This window comes from Mauremys reevesii, linkage group 1 (genome assembly GCF_016161935.1).
Source record: "Mauremys reevesii isolate NIE-2019 linkage group 1, ASM1616193v1, whole genome shotgun sequence".
Classification (NCBI taxonomy): Eukaryota; Metazoa; Chordata; order Testudines; family Geoemydidae; genus Mauremys; species Mauremys reevesii.
The window spans coordinates 115,434,799-115,457,379 of record NC_052623.1 but is presented as its reverse complement, the minus strand read 5'-3'; the positions used below and the strand labels follow the sequence as shown (position 1 = coordinate 115,457,379).

Here is a 22,581-nt window from a genome sequence, read left to right as displayed (position 1 = left end):
ATGCAAAATTTCAGCCCACATCGTTAAAGTCTGGCAAAGGTAAAAACATCTAAAAACAGTTTTATAATGGGAAGTATAGGGCAACCTAATAAGTGCGGCTAACAGCTCCATGTTATTTACACACACACACACACTCTTTTTAAAAAACACAGCTGGTATAGCTTCTGAAGGCCATTAATTTATAATGAGAGAGACACGGAGGATGAGGTAATATTTTGTATTGAACTAACTTCTGTTGATGAAAGAGACAAGATTTTGAGTTCTGTGACCTGGAGAGCTCTGTGGAGCTCCAGAGCTTGTCTCTTTCACCAACAGAAGTTGGTCCGATAAAAAGTATTACCTCACCCATCTTGACACCCGCATATCCTGGGACCAACACAGCTACACCACCACTGCAAACATTAATTCATAATGTAAGAATAGCAGGTATCTTTCACATTGTGGCAGTGGATGTAGTTAAGTGGTTTGGTGGACATTTGGTCTGACAATTAAGCCAGAACCACTCCATAACTGGTTCCCTATCCTGGCCATGCTAACTAGAAAGTATTCCTTCTATGAGACAAGTCACCTCTTCCAACCTGGAGTTGTCTTAAACCCTACTCAGCAAGACCTATGAGGGTTTGGAGGGAGCACAATACTTAGTAGTAGAGAGAGCTAACCTCAGAATAGCTAAATATGTTCAAGAATCATAGGACTGGAAGGAATCTTGAGAGGTCATCTAGTCCAGCCCCTGCCTCATGGCATCTAGAACATCCCTGACAGGTGTTTGTCTAACCTGCTCTTAAAAATCTCCAATGATGGAGATTCCACAACCTCCCTAGGCAATTTATTCCAGTTCTTAACCACCCTGAAGGGAAGTTTTTCCCAATGTCCAATCTAAACTGCCCTGCTGCAATTTAAGCCCATTGTTTCTTGTCTTATCCTCAGAGGTTAAGGAGAACAATTCTTCTCTCTACTTCTTGTAACAACCTTTTGCAAACTTGAAAACTGTAATCACATCCCCCCCTCTGTCTTCGCTTTTCCATATTAAACAAACTCAATTTTTTCAATCTTCCCTCATAGATCATGTTTTCTAGAGCTTTAATCATTTTTGTCGCTCTTCTCTTGATTTTCTCCAATTTGTCCACAATGTTCCTGAAATGTGGCAACCAGAACTGGACACAATATTTCAGTTGAGGCCTAATCAGCGTGGAGTAGAGCGGAAGAATTACTTCTCGTGTCTTGCTTACAACACTCCTACTAATACATCCCAGAATGATGTTCGCTTTTTTTGCAACAGCGTTACACTGTTGACTCATTTTTAGCTTGTGGTCCACTATGACTCGCAGATCCCTTTCCGCAGTACTCCTTCCTAGGCAGTCATTTCCTATTTTGTATGTGTGCAACTGATTGTTCCTTCCTAAGTGGAGTATTGTTCTTATTGAATTTCATCCTATTTAACTTCAGACCATTTCTCCAGTTTGTCCAGATCATTTTGAATTTTAATCCTATCCTCCAAAGCACTTGCAACCCCTCCCAGCTTGGTATCAGCCGCAAACTTTATAATGTAATCTCTATGCCATTATCTAAATTATTGATGAAGATACAAAACAGAACTGGACCCAGAACAGAACTGCAGGATCCCACTTGTTCCACCCTTCCAGCATGACTGAGATCTGATAACTGATAACTGCTCTCTGGGAACCAGCAAAGAATCCTGTGGCACCTTATAGACTAACAGACATTTTGCAGCATGAGCTTTCGTGGGTGAATGCCCACTTCGTCGGATGCAAGAGTGGAAATTTAGTCTGTTAGTCTATAAGGTGCCACAGGATTCTTTGCTGCTTTTACAGAACCAGACTAACACGGCTACCTCTCTGATACTATCTCTGGGAACCATTTTCTAACCAGTTTTGCACCCACCTTATAGTAGCTCCATCTAGCTTGTATTTCCCTAGTTTGTTTATGAGACGGTCACGCGAGACAGTATCAAAAGCTTTACTAAAGTCAAGATATGCCACATCTACCGATTCTCCCCATCCACAAGGCTTGTTACCTTGTCAAAGAAAGCCATCAGGTTGGTTTGACACAATTTGTTCTTGACAAATCCATGCTGACTGTTACTTATCACCTTACTATCTTCTAGATGTTTGCAAATTGATTGCTTAATAATTTGCTTCATTATCTTTCCAGGTACAGAAATTAAGCTGATTGGTCTGTAATTCCCGGGTTGTCCTTATTTCCATTTTTATAGACTGGCATTATATTTGCCCTTTTCCAGCCTTTTGGAATCTCTCCCGTCTTCCATGACTTTTCAAAGATAATCACTAATGGCTCAGATATCGCCTCACTCAGTTCCTTGAATATTCTAGGATGCATTTTGTCAGACCCTGGTGACTTGAAGGTATCTAAGTTGTCTAAGTAATCTTTAACTTGTTCTTTCCCTATTTTAGTCTCTTCTGATCCTACCTCATTTTCACTGGCATTCACTGTGTTAGACGTCCAATCACCACCAACTTTCTTGGTGAAAACCAAAACAAAGAAGTCATTAAGCACCTCTGCCATTTCCACATTTTCTGTTATTATTTTTGTCCCTCACTGAGTAACGGGCCTACCCTGTCCTTGGTCTTCCTCTTGCTTCTAATGTATTTGTAGAATGTTTTCTTGTTACCCTTTATCTCTCTAGCTAGTGTGATGAATGAAATATATCACATATATCAAAGGACTGCAGCACATTGGACTATATTTGTAATGGTTATGTCCTGTTTTATTTTAAAACCCACCTTTCTCCTATATCAGCAAGCAAACAGTTATACATTTCATAAAAGCAAACAGCAGATGCTGAGTCAGATGTAGTTTTGTACTGTGAACTGTCCTTGCAAATCCTCTGATTACTTTTATACTGTGTGTTCATGTTCCTGCTGTTAGAAAGAATTTTAGCCTAAAATATTTTGTCTTTTACAAAGAACGTTACTTCCCAGTGAAGCCCAGAGAAGTATTTAGCCCTGAGAAAGAATGATCCATTTCCCAGTTTCTTAACTTCACAAGTTTACACAAATGCTCATTTCTCCCCAACTAGTGATTGTTTGTATTGGTTTTAGGAACCAGCAAAAGGGGGAGCACACGCATAGATGAGCAAACGAACACACAAAGTTGATCAAACTTTGAGACTCCTCTTGAGATCTCCCACAAGGCTACACTGAAGACTGCTACAGTGCAATGGGATCAGCAATACCCCAATTCAGGTTTACAAAGAACTAGACTGATGGACTTGCATAGAAGCCCTCAGCAGTAACCCACCAGTATAATACAGCAGAACCAGGTTAAAAACAAAAAACAGCAGCAAAGCACTCCTTAAAAAGAAGCTCATAAAAACTTAAAAAATCTGGACTTAGTCGATGAGAAAAATTACCCAGGAAGTCAAAATTAAAAGACCAGTTTCCATGGAGGTACATTACCCTAGCTACAAGAAAATGTCAGGAACTTTTTATATTTCTTTTACCATCATTCTATCACATTTTTACCATAACTTAGTACCTAAGATAGCACTTTTCATCTTTGAAAACATTAATCTTCCTATGACCATTGAGACAAGAATTCCTCCAAAATAAAATGTGTGTAATGGATAGATGGTGCACACGCCTTGTACGTGACAAGGTAAGAGAAATCTATTTCAAAGTCCAAACTACTTTTTCAGAAGCTCATATACAAAAATTGTTTTTCAATTCCACAGAAGACTGAAGATTTCCTCCACGACAAGCAGGGAACACAAATCCACACTTCTTACCTTTGAATATACTACATACAGTGAAATCCCTCAATACAGGGAATTCATAAACTGATTATAGTATTTTTACATTGTCCACAAAAAACAACCCCAAACACAGAACAAGAGACTGAAAACACAAAAGCTTCCTAAATTATTGTGAATCACTTCTATACATTACCAACTTTCTAGATAAAGATAAAGCAATATAACACTGCTGACGTTGATAATCTAGGCTCTAAAATGTCATATTAGAGATGTTCCAGGTAGATTACTTTCTCCCTATACCTTTATGAATGAGATAAGCAGTTATAGTTTATGTCAGACTTCCTTTTAAATGCAGTTGCATTAAATAATTAGCACTGGTTCATTTCAACAAGTTTCAACAAAACAAAAAAGATGTCTCTAACGGATGAAACTGCCCATGAATAAAAGGAAAGAACTGTTTAATGCTACTATTCTGCCAGCAATGATATACAGAGCAGAAAGCTAGTCAACAACAAAAGCGGAGGAAGAAAAATTCGCTGTCACCCAGAGAGCAATGGAAAGGCGAATGTGTAAGATATCGCTCCATGATCATATACTGAATGAGGAGATCAGAAGGCGTACAGACGTAGTGACCAATGTAGTGCAGGCGATGTATGATGCAAAGTGAAGATGGACGGGTCATGTAGTCTCCAGGCAAGACAATAGGTGGACAACCTGCATCAGTGACTGGATCCCCAAAGACCACAAGCGACCACTGGGTGGACCAAAAATGTGATGGGCCAATCCCATGACAAAACTCTTTGGCCAGAAATGGAAAGAACATGCTTGCAACAACACAGAATGGTGTGGCTGTCGACTTGCGTTCATGGAGGGACAGACAAGGACAAGCTGGACAAAGGTGACAAAGGTGTTTTATTCATTTCAGACAGATCTATTTTTACTTTTTACAACTTGCTCTCTCCTCTGCCCTATTGTTGCCAGTATAAATATCCCATTGTGATATGAATAAAATTAGGTGCGTAGTTTGTAGAAACAAATTGTTTATACGATTTTTAAAATATGCTTGCCATGTATATTAAACAAATGTGCACCACAAAGTGCCTCCCACCCAAAAACGAGGAACTGTTTGCACAATGTATGGTAGAGAACAACTGCTGATGAAGTAACTGTAAGGCTAAAAAAAACAATCAGCAGCACAGACTGCTATAATAGTTAAACAGGTCTACTTTAAACCATTATAAATACACGCGTCCAAGACTAAAGCAATAATACTCCAACATTAAGCATGTAACAGGATACAGTTATATTTACCTTAATTTATCTGCTAAGGCAACACTTGTTTTTGTCAGGACATCCGGAAATATGTTACAGAATTACATTTTTAGTTACATCAGATCAATCCATATTTAATTAAGACTGTTTAACTGAAGGCTGTACCCCTTAAGTTTCCCATATTCCCTGAGAAACTGGTCCATATTCCATTCACCCTTTAAGTAAGGAACTTCCATGTCTTACAGGCCATAGCCAGCACTCAAAGATTGATGGGCTCTTTAAAATATGAAAAGCAAAACAAAAAAGTTAATCTGACCTTAGAGTGGACAATTTTCCAAAACTAACCGCAACTGTAGGTTTCTGGCTTCAGCACCCTCACTGTTTGGTGCAAAATGCAGGGATTTCAATAACAAAGAATAAACTTCAAGGCATTAGCTTAATTGTTATCTTATGTAAAGTAGGACTTCGGAGTTACGAACACCAGAGTTACGAATTGGCAGGTCAACCACACACCTCATCTGGACCTGGAAGTATAAAATCAGGCAGGAGAGACAAAAAAACAAAAAACAAAAGCAAAAAAAAAAGAAAGCAAATACTGTACAGCACAGTACCATGTTAAATGTAAACTACTAAAAAAATAAAGGGAAAGTTAAAAAAAATGATTTGACAAGGGAAGGAAACTGTTTCTGTGCTTGTTTCATTGAAATTAAGATGGCAGCATTTTTCTTCTGCATAGTAAAGTTTCAAAGCTCAATGTTCAGTTGTAAACTTCTGTAAGAACCATAACATTTTATTCAGTTATAAACATTTCAGCATTACAACCTCCATTCCTGAGGGGTTCGTAACTCTGAGGTTCCTTTCCCGCCTAATGTCTTACATCTCAAGTATGAAACGCAACAGTTTTATACTACCAAATATGTGTTTAGCTAATCATATCAAAACTTCTAAAAAATCAAATGAAAGTACTTTTCATCATCTTCTACTGGTTTTCTCTCTGCAATATCCATTTTAGTATGGTGAGTGTGCTGATCCAAATGAAGCCTTTTTTTAGTAATTGTGACAGAATGTACCCCTGCATTTCCACACTACACACTATTGTAATAATCTTTGTACAAAATACACTTTCTAAGGTATCATTTGACAACTCAATTTGCTGGTCATTACTGTCCCCTGGTAAAATATGTGAGACAACACTGCATGTGAAGTTTAAGATTCCACTGTACAGTGTTAACAACACATGTTCGAGTCAGAAGTTGGCAACCAGATCTGTCCTAAACAAAGGAATGTGTGCTCTGCTTAATTTGCATTAAAGCAGTAAACAGAGTCATCAAGCAGGAAGGGAAACAAAGGAAGCTCAAACACGTGAGGAAAAAAGAGCAGGGAACATTCTTCCCCAGACTTTGGCGGGCCGGACTACCACTTCCTGCAGCTCCCATTGGCCGGGAAAGGTGAACTGCAGCCACTGGGAGCTGCGGGGGGCCATGCCTGTGGATGGTCAATGTCCGCAAAATGTCTCATGGCTCGTAATCAGCTTACCCTAATGGGCCGCATGCGGCCTGCAGGTTGCCCACCACTGGTCTAGATTGTACTCAGGTAAGTCACAGTAATGTCTTAGACTAATGTCAAAGTATTTTTTGATGAATTACATTCCTTACCTCCATGCATAACTCCAAAGACTTGATTTGCCTTTTTACATCTGCCACATAAAATCAGGTGATTTTAAGCGTACTATATACAGTTACCTCCAAAACAGTGTTTGTGCTGAACCCTCAAATATATAATCTTTGCTTAATTTTAAGGAGCAGTATGTTCTGCTACACTGAACTCCATGAGCCTCTTATTCCCACAGTAAATCTGTTCTGAACATCCTGAAGGCCAAACTTTCAAATACATTAAGTGAGAACAAGCCACATGTCATTTCTCTCACTTAACAGTGACCTGCAAATATTTTAGCAAAAATACATTTGTGTGCTGAATTGTCTCAAAGGGTGTGGTGATGGTGAATCATTCTGGATGTAACTAATTTTAAACCACATTTTTTTCCTCTGAGTTCATTTCAGGTTTCCTGAACTTGAGTTGGACTGCTCAACTCTTGTGACTCCCCTCACATTGTAGCTACAACTGGTAGAAATATGCACCCAACTCATAGAAGGTTACACATATTTTACAAACATTTTGATTTTTTTTTTAAAGTCTATAAAATTGCCATAAAAAAGTATCACCAATTTCTTGGCCTAAGTTTTTCTATCATTTTTAAAAGTACCCCTAATGAATCAGAAGCTAAATTCATAAGTGCTTGGTCAGAAATGCTCTGCTGGCATGAAAAAACAAAGAAAATATCTGATTCTTCAAAACATTAGATAAACCTCCTGAATATGAAGACAAGTGAAAACCTGGTTTGTAACATACCACATTAGTACTTCTTACTTCAAATTACAAATGAGTGAATCTGCATGCTATGATCAGTACAAACAGGTAGAAAATTCATGTGCACTTAAATGCTAGAGGTTCTGTGCCAAAAAGAGTACATAAACAAAACAAAAAAAAAGTTTCCATCCACTTGATATTCAAATTTTTTTAATGGTATGTATTTCTAAATGAAATAAGAACTCAGTAAAATATGTTGTTGATATAAAGTTCAAAGCCACTTACCAACTGCAAATATAATCATAGAATCATAGGACTGGAAGGGCCCTTGAGAGGTCATCTAGTCCACGCCTCTGCATGCATGGCACTACTAAGTATTATCTAGAACATATCTGACAGGTGTTTGTCTAATCTGCTTTTAAAAATCTCCAATGATGCAGATTCCACAACCTCCCTAGGCAATTTATTTCAGTGCTTAACCACCCTGACAGCTATGAAGCTTTTCCTAATGTCTGCAATTTAAGCCCATTGATTCTTGTCCTATCCTCAGAGGTTAAGGAGAACAATTTTTCCTCCCTCCTCCTTGTAGCAACCTTTTATGTGCGTGAAAACTATTATGTCCCCCTTCACTCTTCTCTTCTGCAGACTAAACAAATCCAATTTTTTCAATCTTCCTTCACAGGTCACGTTTTCTAGACCTTTAATCATTTTTGTTGTTCTTCTCTGGACTTTCACCAATTTGTCCACATCTTTTTTGAAATGTGGCACTCAGAAATGGACACAATACTCCACCTGAGGCCTAATCAGCGTGGAATAGAGCAGAAGAATTACTTCTTGCTTACAACACTCCTGCTAATCCATCCCAGAATGATGATTGCTTCCCCCCCCCCAACAGTGTTACACAGTTGACTGATATTTAGCTTGTGATCCACTATGACCCACAGATCTCTTTCTGCAGTACTGCTTCCTAGGCAGTCATTTCCCATTTTGTGCAACTGATTGTTCCTTCCTAAGAGGAGTACTTTGCATTTGTCTTTATTGATTACTTGCTTAATGACTGAAACACACAAATCTCTTTTCATAGCTCACAAGATAGACTACTACATCATACACAGTACATGCAAAGAAATCACAGCTACAGCAACACACAACAGGATGATTCATTTTAGAGCATTTTTAGGTGTGCTGGCAGAGAGTTCCAAAAGCATCAGGCAATACTTTTAATCACCAATTTAATCCTTGGAGTGAACCATCCATCATATAATAGATCTTGAAAAAGTACATCATCTTTCATATGAGCTATCTCAAAATGCTTTACAGATATAATGAAACACTACTACTAGGAAAGGTGTGTTAGCATTGACTTTGTTTTCATATTCCCAAAGTCTAAAGAAAAATATTTGGAATCAAAACTTGTTCTACCATACAAATTTTTTTTTAAAAAAAGTCAACCCAGCTAGTTGAAAGCATTTAATGATTAAAAAACTGTTAGTTTCCCTTACTACAGTAACTGCAGTTCTCCAAGATGATTGCTTGTACTGATATCCACTCTGTGATGAGCAATAATTCATCCTTAAACTCAAGTGGGGATTGACAGGTCTCATTTGAACAATGACTGTAGGATTATTCTACCAAATTGAAGATCTAATCTAGAAGCTAAATCCAGGAAGTAATTCTGTACAAAAGTACAGACTGAATTCCAGGTAACAGTATTTCGCATTTCAGTGACAGAAACATCTGACATAAGCAGAAGAGGTCACCTTAGACCTAAATGAATGTGTTCCAATACCTATCATTTTAATACTCACTAATTCATAGGAAGAAAGTATACAGAATCTAATTCATTTGGATAATCTGAGTGGAAACTAGCTAATCCCCAAAAATATTGCTGTGTGCTACCAGGAATCCCAGTGGTTTATTGTACAGTTTAGTCCTGTTCAGATAGTAAATATCCTCTTCACTTCCAAACAATGTGGTCTGGCCTCTTTTTGCAGTGAATGGAGCATTAGGGAAAATACCAGTAGATCGAATGTTTGGTTTAAATTAAAATCAGAAACCACCTTTGATAGGAATTTAAGGAGGGCATGTTGTTACACCATCTTAAGAAATACCATATTCAGTGAATCAGCCATTAGTGTCTGAATACTTCGGGTTGAACTGATGCAATTACCACTAGGTGAAAGGCAAGGTGAAAAGGTGGTTCTATTAACTCGGCGAGCACCACATTTAAATCACATTATAGAATGGAAACCAAAGAGGTGGAAATATTCAAGATAGACCTTTTAAAAATGTCTCCCCTGTAAAATGAAAAGAGTCCTGTGCCAGTGGGTGAAATGCCAAAGTCATTGGCAGGTATACTCTCACTGAGCTAAAGGTGAGCCCAGACTGTTTAAGGTGCAGCAGGCAGCCCAGAATAAAGGGAGTAGAAAACTAGCAAGGATTAGACACCGTCTGTCTTGCTCAAATGAAAAATCACTTTCATTTCATAGAGGAGGGATTTCTAGTGGAAAGTCACACAAATCTGCTTTCCAACAGAGTTTTCTGGACATCTTCAGAGCAGTTCCAGTCCAAGCTGTTCAGTCAGCTAGCATCCTAGGCTGACAGACTCCCGTATCTTGTCTTAAATAAGACTGAGTGTTCTTTGGGACAGGGACTGTACACTACAAAGTCTGTAGTGTCTAGCACAGTGGGGCTCCCAACCCTGATCAGTGTCTCCAGTCATTATAGTATTACAAAGAAACAACAATAGTAACAACAATATTCTGAATCCCAGGCTGGTGAGCCCACATTGACCGCTAGGGCCAGTGAGCTAATGGACCATAATGATAAGACATATCTTGAAGAGGATCTACAATGCTGAGACAAATAGGGGGTGTTGAGGGAGAGGGATTCCAGAGTAAATCACAGGCCCTATTCCAGATGGCAGGGGCGTTATCCCTCAGGCATAATCTCCCCAGGGTATGGATCAAGAGATACATGCAATAAGAACAGCAGCAAGAGTCACCAGCTAGAAGCTACAGAAAAAGAAAAGGAAACACACCAGATGCAAGAGAGTTGCAGAAGAGGCTAGTGCTATGGAACCTGTCCCCTGTCCAAGTTTATGATCAGGCTACATGGAAGCAATTGACTTCCAGGAATACTGCTCTGGTGAATTAGACACTGAAGGAATCCAAGGTAGAAGGGTCATGTCACCAAAGAGACAGATTTTGACCAAAGAAATCTGCCACAGAATTTTTCATTTTTGTTCAGATGTTTTTTCTACTTTGCCTAATGCAGAAGTCTCCCTCATCCCTTTCAATGACCAAACGAAAAAAGCAGTGAGTGACATATTTCTTGACAACATAATATGTTGACTTTACTTTAAAAAGTTACAGTATTAACAAGAACACAAATAAAGAATTATAAGAGAGGCAAGATGTTGCAAGAAATAGGAATCTTTACAAATTCATTCAAACTGGTTTCAAACAATCTTACCTTGCTGTCAAGATTCTTCATGGTTAACAAATCAAGCGTTTTAAGGGAATGGCCTGTAGGTGAAATAAAATAGAGGCAGACATGGATGCGAGTGTCATGGTAGTTGTATAAGGAGCGTTTAATTTTCAGTTCTTCCTGGAGGTAGGCCTCAAATTGTGCATCTATGTAATCCACTATTGGCTGATAGCTGGGGGAAAAAATGTGATGTATTAGCAACCAAAGATTAGTTTCTCTCAGATAGAGTGGGACTAAAAAAGGGAATCCATGTTATATTTTTCTGCATACTATTGCTTACTCTTTGAGGAATTCTGTGCCACTGCACAATTTTCAGAAATTAACCATGTGCACACAGAATTTCCTTTCCCCTACAGAAATAGGCTGCAGTGCTGCTAGCTACCACTAGCTAGCATTGGACTCAGAAGAGCGCAGCTTGCACATATAAGACATTACTGGTGAGAGGGAACTAGAGAGTTCCTGGCAGCTGCAGTTCCCAGCATGCCCTGAGGAAAAGAGAGGGCAGTGCACAGGAAACTCAACACAAGCCTGGGACCGAGCATCAGGCTGTTTCTCCCTCTGCATCCCTGGGCCGAAGATGGGCTGGGGAGGGAGGGGAGAGGGGGGTTGTGAGTGTCTGGCCCCCCAGCTGGGCTGGGGAGGGAGGGGAGAAGGGGACAGAGAAAGAGCAACTGGGTTGTCATGGGGGTTTCTTTAACTCTACTCCCGAGCAGGGGCGCCAACTTATATGGGCTCAAGGGGCTTAGGCCCCAGGAATATTCAAGGCTGAGGGCTCTGCTCCACCAATATTTGGAGCTGGGTTTCTCCCCTGCCCCACCTCAGAGCTTCCCTGCCTGAAAGAAAACAGCCAGTGACTCTCTCCTTTGTTTAGTATCAGAGGGGTAGCCGTGTTAGTCTGGATATGTAAAAGCAACAAAGAATCCTGTGGCACCTTATAGACTAACAGACGTTTTGCAGCATGAGCTTTCGTGGGTGAATGCATCCGAAGAAGTGGGTATTCACCCACGAAAGCTCATGCTGCAAAACGTCTGTTAGTCTATAAGGTGCCACAGGATTCTTTGTTGCTTCTCCTTTGTTTGTGCTGCTTCTGCCTAAGGCTATAGAGATCAGCAGCCGGCAGCCTCTTGGAGCACCGGGGGAGGGGAAGAGGGAGAGAGGAGAAGGAAGGAGGCACACAGGTGCTTGGGAGCTCTCTCCCCCGCTCCCCTGGGGCAACAGCAGGGGTGGGGAGGCTACACATGATAGCAACCCCCCCCCCCCGCCCCGGTGTGATGAACTGGGAATGTTCTTAATGTTTTCTCTGAATACTAGTATCAGAGGGGTAGCCGTGTTAGTCTGGTTCTGTAGAAGCAGCAAAGAATCCTGTGGCACCTTATAGACTAACAGACGTTTTGCAGCATGAGCTTTTGTGGGTGAATACCCACTTCTTCGGATGCAAGCAGTGGAAGCTTGCATCCGAAGAAGTGGGTATTCACCCACGAAAGCTCATGCTGCAAAACGTCTGTTAGTCTATAAGGTGCCACAGGATTCTTTGCTGCTTCTCTGAATACTGTGTTGGTGCCTCAGTTTCCCCTATGCATTTCTCAAGGATCTAGATGGTGGGATAAGGGGGTGTGATTGTTGTAGAGCCCTAGAGGGCCAGTGTGATGCCGTCTGCACAGAGAATGACTGCAACCCTGTCTCCAGGCTTCCACTGCTTGCATCCGAAGAAGTGGGTATTCACCCACAAAAGCTCATGCCAACCCAGAGGTCCCTGCACCCCAACTCTGCAGTCAGATGTGACTCTCAGCCAGCTGGTAAAACAGAAGGTTTATTAGATGACAGGATCACAGTCTAAAACAGAGCTTGTAGGTACAGAGAACAGGACCCCTCACTCAGGTCCATCTTGGGGGGTGGGGAGCCCAGACCCAAGTTCTGGGTCTCTCCCCATTTCCCCAGCCAGCTCCAAACTGACACTCCCTCATCTGGCCTTTGTGTCTCTTCCGGACAAGGAGGCCACCTGATCTCTTTGTCCCCAACACCTTCAGTTGGCACCTTGCAGGGGAAACTGAGGCACCCACACAGTATTCAGAGAAAATATTAAGAACATTCCCAGTTCATCACAACAGGTGCAACAAAATATAATACTGTATATTGAAGTAGGCAAGTGCTGCTTCTGACTTTCCATTTTTAACTGACCCTTGTAATCTTGTGGTGCTGACGCATTGTAGCTTCATTTTATATCGGCTTACAGGGTGAGAGCGGGGTGGGGGGGGGAGAGACCACCATTTTGGGCCCCACCAAAAATTATACGAACCTGCCGCCTATGCTCCTGAAGGAATTTTTGTGTGTGTCTGTATTGTTCCAGACATACTTGCTGACAGGTATTTTGAAATAAATTACAAAAATAATTGAAACTGGCTTGATTATGCAGCATAATTTTGACAACATTTGCAGAATTTTGCTGAATTTTAAAATACTGTGTGCAGAATTCCCCCAGGAGTATATCACTTTACATATCAACTACATACACTGGAATCTCAAGAAGTAATATACTAGAACAGGATATTAAATGTATGGATAATGATCAAACTGTCTAAGCAATGTAAAACTAAAGTTACTGAATACTAGTTTGAGAAACTAACGCAGCACAGGATGGGTTAAAGATACAGTTAAATTTTTCTCTATTGGTGATGAAAAGCAGAGTGTATCAGCTATGCTTTTTACTGAAATCCTTAAGTGATCCATTTCATGGACTTCTGTAATTTCTGTAGTCTCACAACTCAATCTTGGAAATAACAGATTATCACTATAACTAGCATGTGACTGATACTGTCCATAATTATGATATTTTCACATCTTTTGGAGATCAGTATTGTGTTTTTGGGAGCTTTATTACTGGTAAATGCATGCAAGAGAGCAGGAAGTTATCCTCTAAAGAATGAGAATCTGATCTGTATTTTAACTACATTTTAAAGATTCTTTCCCTTTTTGTATGATCCAAATTACAAGAGGACCATAATGTATCTTCAAAACATGTTATTGTATACATAAAAGCAGCAGGTCCTGAGTATCTGTTGCTGCATACAGTGTAGATGAATCATGGGAGGCGAAATTTCAAAGGAACTGATTACATGGAAAGTGAATTTGAAAGAGGTAGAAGACAGCCTTGTTTGCAATATGAAATATTTTACTGCGTATCATTAACACCAGTACCTGAGATTTTTCTTTATCGTCTAAACATTGTTCATCAAAGAAATGGGCAAGAACAGGCAAGTCACTAGCAAGAACTCTCTTTTGTTAGTATCCTATGCTATAATGTTAATTAAAGCCGCGAGTTTGTCACGGAGGTCACGGAAGTCACAGATTCCGTGACTTTCGTGACCTCCGTAGCAGCTGGTGGGAGCTGCGGGGGTGGTGCCTGCAGGCGAAGGCAGCGCACAGTGCTGCCTGGCCACACCTCTGCCTAGGACCTGAGCAAGAAGGAGGTCACTGCTTCCGGGGAGCCCCCTGGGTAAGCGCCGCTCAGAGCCCGCCTCACGCTGTCCCATGCCCCAACCCCCTGCCCCCTTCCACACTCAAACACTGCTGCTGCTGGGGGCGAGGGGGAGGTTCGTAGACAGGTACAGAGCCTACTGTCCCTGCCAAACATGTCACTCCCCCCAGCACCAACGAGGTTCTTGGGCCACGCACCGCTGCCCACCCCACCCCCCAGCATCAGCAGGGGTCCAGGCCGTACACCGCCACCCATCCCCTACCCCACTAGCACCCAGGCCAAACTCCCCCAGCACCCACGGCTCCCCCGGGCAGTCCCCACCCCTCCAAGTTTTAGTCAGGGTTATATAGTAAAAGTAATGGACAGGTCACGGGCTGTGAATTTTTGTTTACTGCCAGTGACCCGTCCATGACTTTTACAAAAAATACCCGTGACTAAAACGTAGCCTTAGTGTTAATTTATGTTCTGGAAGTGAATGCACAACCTCCATCCATGCCCAACCCTACTTGGCTCTTAAATAATGTAAATTATAATTAAAAATGCTTCATAGTATTGGTCATCCCAATAAAAGTCTGAAGAAAATCATTTTAATAATTATGAATATTTAAATTCATCAAACTGAATTGGACGGAAAAGAAAACTCTAAATTCACTAGCTGTGTAATGCTCCATCTTCTAAATAGACTGTTCAACTTCAAATATACCTACATTTAAAAAATCGAGATGATTTTCTTCCAACTTACACTCTTTTGTGGATCCTACTGAAACTTAAAAGCACAAGTCTGTAGAGAATATATTGTACCGCAACTTACTATCTGTATAATTATATGAAAGTTCAAAAAATGCCCATCACTATTATATATTTTATTGATATAATTTGTAACACATTATAAAGGCATGTGCACATGAGGGCAGAGTAAACATTGATTTCTCAAATAACTTGCCTGACAAGAAGAAAATACGATCCATTAATTATGTGGAAAAATGTATAATTAAATATCTGGAGTACATATGTAATTTGTACCACACATTTTTCTTAATCACATCCCTAACTTGAAAAATCTACTCAGACTCCACAGTTCAAGACCAAGGTTATTTTGCATAATCAAATTCTTACCACATGAGGAAACACTAACCTATCTTCTTTGTTTATCTGGTCACCGAATCCCACTGTATTTACAATGGTCAGTTTCAATCGAACATTGCTTTCCTGGAGTTCATAGGTCTGAGCTCTGAGTCTTACATTCGGTTGAAAATGTGTTGATATGCGGTCATCAAAACTGGTGTTAAACAAAGTATCTATCAAGGTTGATTTTCCAATTCCAGTCTCCCCTAAAAAAATTAAAAGAAAAAGTAAGAAGTTTGCATTTACATATATTTGTACAAAGCATAATAGTTGTTATTATAGTTATTGCCCCCATTAAAAGAGTTTAAAGAGAAATTACCTGTAAATTAGCTTCTCCAAACATATGACCAAATTCCTCTTTTTGACCCTTAGAAGCACCAGTAAATGTATTTTGTACAAAAAAATCAATTGCAGTGCCTCATTATCTTGAATATTCCCTCAAACCTTCAATTCCTTGACAAGTAGAACATATGCATGCACACCTACTAGTACCCCAAAGGGAAAACAACACCACCACACACCTTTGAGTACTAAGAGCATTCCTTTTGTGCCTCTCACTAGAATCTTAAGATCCAAGAACAGGATTAGTGTCTTATAAATGAGGACTAAAGATTGTTTAGCATGCTTATATGGGCCTGCCGTGGTGGCCTAGGCACCAGCATTCCAAAAATCAGTGGGGGGCAGGGGAAGAGAGAAAACCTTAACACCAAGAAAACTTTACTATTTCATTAGGTCAGTATTACTATTTACTATTTCATTAGGTCAGCTATCCATCTTCACTATTTTACACAAGTTTTAAGATTAGCTATTCCATGCATATAGGGAGGTCTGTTCTTCAACCACATCAGCTAATAGACAGAGAGGAAGTGAAAGACAATTATGGATTGGTGTGGATTATTTATATCCTTGCTCAGTTCAGTGTTGGGTTTTAGGAAAATGCATGGCTGTGTGTCTGGCTGGTACATCCAAAGAACTCCAATAGAATCAGCCAGAAAATTAATAAGTATAAAAAGGCTTCAAGGTTTCCTACTGATAGACCTGGGAGTGGCTTGGGTTCTATTATCTGAAATACTTTACCTATGGGGAAGAGTTGGATGTAGACCACAAGTTTTAAAGAATCCTAGAAGTTGCTCATGAAACAAGACTTAAGGCATCCTTCAAGCCTGATCATGAAAGTACTATACAACAAAGATAATCAAAAGGATGGCTGCGAATAAAAAGAGGCATATTATGGATCATAGTTAAAAAGGCAAAAACACCCTAAGATCACATTGGATCAATACTGAAGTCATTTCCTGATGGGAGGTAACAGTAACCTTGTCATGCACTTTTTTTTGTATTAATATTTGTGCCAAAAGATAGTTTATGGCCAAATACTTAATATTCACTGCTGTCAATAATAAAAAAAGTATATTACTTACCAATACAAAGAATGTTGAAGCAGAAGCCCTGGTTGATGGATTTGTTAACCAACTGATCTGGTAAGCTATCAAAACCAACATGGCCAGACAAAGATAAGGGTCGACAATTATCATTTTGCTGTGGAAAAATGATTATTTAAGAAAATATGTTGCCAAACAATTAACAGTGATATACAAGGAGATCTACTAGTAAGCTAGAACTCTTCTTTAGTCTGGTAAGTGACTGAAGAAAACATTAAGAGTTTGCAAAGTCTGTCAGTGGAATAATAAGTATCAACTCATTTAGTGAAATGATGGCATAAATAATTAAGTTTTACTGTAGCCAGCTAATTTGCCATCGAAGCCACTGAAGTGAATGGGACTATTCACATGATTAAAGTTAAGCACATGCTTAAGTGACTTGTGAGATCAAAGCCTATAAACAAAAGAAAGCACACTAGTCAAATGGAAATGAAAACTTGTGAATGAAGGCTATCCCAACTGATTTACCTCTACAAAGAAAGAAAAAAAAAATCAGAGGAGAACATAAGGGACAGCAGGAATTCAAAATAGTGACTGAAAACTTGAGGAAAGATACACACAGATAAAAACGTACTCTAAGTGTGCAAGCAGTGAGAATTTTTTAATGTGTAAAGTTATCCATACATCACAACTATAATGGATATCATTACATATGTAGTTAGAGTACCAGAGTCTATGGTTCTTTTTAAATTATTTAATAATGAATTGGTACTTAGACACATTGGTGATGGGTATATGAGAAATGCCTAACATACATAGTCTAAAATAAAAGGAAACAACATCATTTTTCCACATATTAACTGCAGAACCTGAAATGCAATTTAAAAAACAACCATTCAGCATAAACAGATGGACAAAACCATGATTAGCCACAGGTCCACGTTATTCTGTGTTCCTACGTTTACAATCATCAAACCACTATCAATTCCCTGAGCCTTCTAATACAGCCAGCATCCTAAGACTTAACCTTAACCTGGGTTTACATTCTAGCGTTTGCCTACTTCACTAAGGTTGGGGGATTTTTATTTAAATTTAGAAGCTCAGGGAAAAGTGTCATCCTTTACACTGAATATGTTTGGACATATTTCAGTCAGGCCTTTTAACATGAGTTTAGCACTCATCATGAAACTATGCTGAATCTTTCTAGTATGCATCTCTTATAATAATTTAAATATTTATTCATTCTCATTGATTTTCATGTATTGTTGTTCTCGTATTAGACTGATAGTGCTGAAAAATGTACACAGACAAAAACAATTTAAGGAGAAAACAGTACATTTTAGGACTATCAAACATGGTGATTCTGAAATTAACATGGTATTGACTGAAAACAAGTTCAGATATAGCCACAATCTGAAAAAGAGAAAATGACAAAATACCTCAGGAAAGGCACTCCAATGTGTGGGAGCCAATATAAAAAAGAGAGAGAGATGGTTGTGGTTGAAACAAACAAATGGGACATGGAGTCCCCGACGGAGCAGAGGGGACAACAGGCAACATAAAAGACAAGATTATACAAGCCACAAAGGTGAACACAAGAACAGCACTTCTGTCTAACAAAACTGAAGATTCAACCTGGTATATGACCAAAAATCAAGCTATATTATTAACACCAACAATTAAGATTTGAGACACACAAAGGACGTTAGAGTCTCAGCATAATTGTAGAGGGATACAATGCCTTTCATATCCTGGTCATTGGCCTAAATCTTGACTATGTTACTAGTGTCCTAAATTATCATGCAACTGTTAGCTATGTTGCATAAGTCGCTAGCAGTCTCGGTGGACAAAGGTCTACAAAAATACAACAAATGGCACCAATCCATCTATGTCAGGATTTGAATCCATCAACAGGGTTGTATAGAGAAAGCTACTGATGGACTTTCTGTATTTGCTCAGTGGAAAAAACAGAGGAGCTAGTCTCTATAGCTGTCAATTTGGTACCTTTGACTTTAAAAAATAAAAAAAAATTAAAAGTATTCCATATGATGAATTTAGCCTCCAAGTTCGTTGACAATGAAGATGACTGAATAGAACAAATTTTCACTGCAAAGCGGATAATGGCACTGAAATATAGTAAACATGTTCAACAACAGGATGCCTTTTTACGATTAATTTCCTAAATATAACCATACTTCACTACACAACAAAAATTTTGACTATAGCAGTGTTATGTAGTTCATATCAAAAGTCCAACTTGGCTTATTTCCTTGGGTCCTTGAACTTCTGCCAAATCAGCTACTTTTAGATGTGTGTTTTGGTCAGGAAACTGAGTGGCTCAACTTCTGCCAAAGGTATTTATATCATTTTCAAAATTTCTTCAGATACATGAATTCTTAGAACAGCAGCAAATTTGAGAATGTAACTATATGGGTACAAGATATTTACTAGAGGCCCTCCTAATTGAACTAACCTCCTTATCTCTAGCCTGATTCTTGCTTGCATATTTATACCTGCCTCTGGAAATTTCCACTACATGCACCCGATGAAGTGGGTATTCACCACGAAAGCTCATGCTCCAATACGTCTGTTAGTCTATAAGGTGCCACAGGACTCTTTGCGGCTTTTACAGATCCAGACTAACACAGCTACCCCTCCATTATTTAAATTGTATGTTATACTTACAATTAAACTAAACCCTAATATTAAGACTAATAAGTTAACTATAACATATTGTTCAAATCCTAATAACTTCTAAACAACAAGCTTTCCCACTATTCTGAACAGCACTGAAGACAAGTTTCTATTATAAAGAAGAACTGTAGGAATACCTGCTGCAGGATTGTTCATATTCAGTTATTCTAGTTTGTTTTCTTTCAGGTATAGCTACAGTACTTTACACACTTCCATCATAAGAAGTCTTACAATTCTATTCCTATTAGTAATTTATACAATTCCTATTGGTAATTTATACAATTCCTTTGTTGAACCTGTATGAAATTCTCCTAGAAATTTTATGTTTGTTTTTCTGAGACGATTGAATGCCAACCCCATTCAATTAAAATTGTCTGGAGCACTTTAATACTACTATTTGTTAATCTGAGAAATTAGACTATTTGTCTCCACTTCCCTCTACCTATAATAACTATAATCCAATCTAAAATTGCCATCCTGTGTTTCCAAACTACCCATGAACTTGTCCCCTCCCAATGCTCCCTCCATTTTTATATTGGTCCCCTCCCTACTATTCTCCTGTGTAATATTGTTTGCTTCTGCTGCCCTATCTAGAATTCTCTTGCCTCTCCAAATCTGTAAGACTACTGATAAATTCTAAATCCCCATCACATTTCATTTTTGCTGATACTGCATTTTTTTTAACTATCCTCTCACTGTAGTTAATCCACAAGAATACTCTCTGACATATTTATTTTTTAAATGTCAACTCTTCTTTTATGCTAGTCTTTTGCAGTTTTTCCTTTCTGCTCATATAAAAGAGCCATGAGTCCAGGCTGTGAAACTTTTGTTCTCTAGTTTACTCTCTATAATTCTTTACATACAGAATGCTATATACAACATGCAATATAAAATTGTATTATATTTTACTAAATGATATAAAGGCTATAAAACTTATTTAAAGCATAATTATTCATAAATGGAACGCAATGGGCTACTTCTTTTGGATGAAACAAAGCAGTGTTCAGCACTGGATCTAGGGGCAAGTCTGGAAAGTGAAGGAAAAGAGACCTTGCACTTCTCTGACTGGGAGTAATCAGGGCACAATTCTCCCCCAACGCTGCTCTAATCTAGGGTGACCAGATGTCCCGATTTTATAGGGACAGTTCCAATTTTTGGGTCTTTTTCTTATATAGGGTCCTATTACCCCCATCTCCTGTCCCGATTTTTCACACTTGCTGTCTGGTCACCCTACTCTGATCTAAGTCACTACAATGGCCCCCATGAACTATCCAACAGCCAAGGATCATCAGCATTCAGCATTTTGGCCACACACCTTTCAGAATGCCTCACAGACAGAAAAGAACAAGAACAGCCAACTAAATTCCACCCAGGGATTCCTCTAAACAAGACAAATCCGCAGCTGGTTATTTAGGCCATTTTGTGTCCCTCATGTCCCTAACAAAGCAACATCCAAGATGGAACAGGGCAGAAGATGTGTCTTTATATCATGAGCTATTCAAATTATTCACTACATCAGAAATAAAAGTGAATCTGAGCCAAGTTTTGGATTGGATTTGTGTATCTGAAGAACCAGGTAGAAGTGGAAAGTTGACAGAATTTGCCAGGATGCGGAGCAAGGTTTTCCTTGAAGCATGCAAACACATAACCAAGACTGTTTAGATTTTTTTTCTTTATAAATATGCAGCAACTCTCAGCCATTTTGAGCAAGACAAAGCTGGGAATTGGATCTTCTAGTAATAATTTTAGAACACTGACAGAGCCTGCAAACTGTAGTCAACAGACGTGCGTGTGTATGGGCCTTGTATACAGGTTCAGTACAGGATTATGGCATGATACTTATTTCTGTTCACAATTTTACCTATAAACTCAGGGAAAATTAACAAATTTGCTCATTATTAGAAATTATTCAAGGAATTTCTTATTCAAACATATGTCTGTGCATTGTTTGTGAGCTACAGTTCGTAACCATTAGAGTATTTGCTATCCACAACTAGAAATTTATGTTGCATGATTGGTAATCTGAATCGCATGGGACTGGTTCCTATGGCTAGATGGCTCCCAAATTGACAGTTTTCAAGATGGCCACTTGAATACTTCTGAAGTAATTGCATATTTTAACAAGTATGCATAATTCTACTTTGCTGTTAGCACTCTTGCAAAAAATATGGGCTGGACAAAAGTAAAAGCAGCCACAAGTGAAAGCTGTTGTAAGCGTAGTTGAAGCACATTCACGGTTTTTATGTGAATCAATGTTCATAAGATTTTTTTTCTCATCTGGACTTGCTAACAAGAAACACTAAAGTTCCACCTCAGTCTAGAGCTACACGAAAGGGAAGCGTTCAGAGCGAAGAAAAGTTAAGCTAATGAATCATTAATGCTGATTAGTGCCTCCATCCTTTGATTTGCTCCCAGCGTGGAATGACGGGGCTGAGGGCAGAGCCCCTGGGGCTTCTCCCACTTCTAAACCCAAACCCTGACTGGAATGGGGGAGTCGCCCGCTTTGTGCGGCTCCATCCCCCAGCCGCGCGCAAGGGGCTTTGAGACCCTGGGATGAAAAACCCCTGACACTGTCCTACCCGCGCCGCCCCCCGCAGCGAGCGCGTCACACGCGAGTCTCCCGCGGGGGCGTTTTACCAGCCCGGTGGGGGTGACAGCGGGGGGGGGGGCCGTGAGCCTGGGCGCAGGGGGCTGTGGCGGGCGGTGACTGAGGGGGGAGGCTGGGGCCGGCACGTCCCGTCACAGTGATCGGAGCCCGCGCGGAGGCAGCCCCCCCCCCCCCCAGGAGGGGCCCGGCCCGGCCCGGCAGAGGAAGTTTTTAGGGTGCGGTGGGGGGGGGGGGGAAGAGGCGAGAAAGTATCACGCGCCCGCGGGCGGGACTCACCAGCTGCCGGGCCACCTCGGAGGAAGCCATGACACCGGGCGGCCGCCGCGGGAGGGGGAGGGGAGAGGCGCGCGGGAAGCTCCGGGCGGTTGGAATGTAACCGGCAGCTAGAGGGTCCGTGCGGGGGGCGGGGCCAAGCAAACGGGCGGGGAGGGGCGTG

The 22,581-nt window shown here is 40.1% G+C and overlaps 1 protein-coding gene across 5 annotated transcripts in view; it reads right to left on the bottom strand.

Annotated features, from left to right (window-relative positions):
- SEPTIN10 (septin 10) overlaps positions 1-22,571 on the bottom strand; it is a 63,218-nt gene extending 40,647 nt beyond the window's left edge. For all 5 annotated transcript variants that reach the window (XR_005592046.1, XM_039518068.1, XM_039518042.1 and 2 more), the window contains exons 1-4: positions 22,422-22,571; positions 16,883-17,000; positions 15,472-15,667; positions 10,847-11,033 (exon numbers count right to left, since the gene is read on the bottom strand). Coding sequence is in view for 4 of the 5 variants with exons in the window: in XM_039518068.1 (XP_039374002.1) it covers positions 10,847-11,033; positions 15,472-15,667; positions 16,883-17,000; positions 22,422-22,451 (531 nt within the window). In the remaining variant the exon portion in view is untranslated. The remainder of the gene's footprint in view (positions 1-10,846; positions 11,034-15,471; positions 15,668-16,882; positions 17,001-22,421) is intronic.
- Positions 22,572-22,581: the final 10 nt, after the last annotated feature.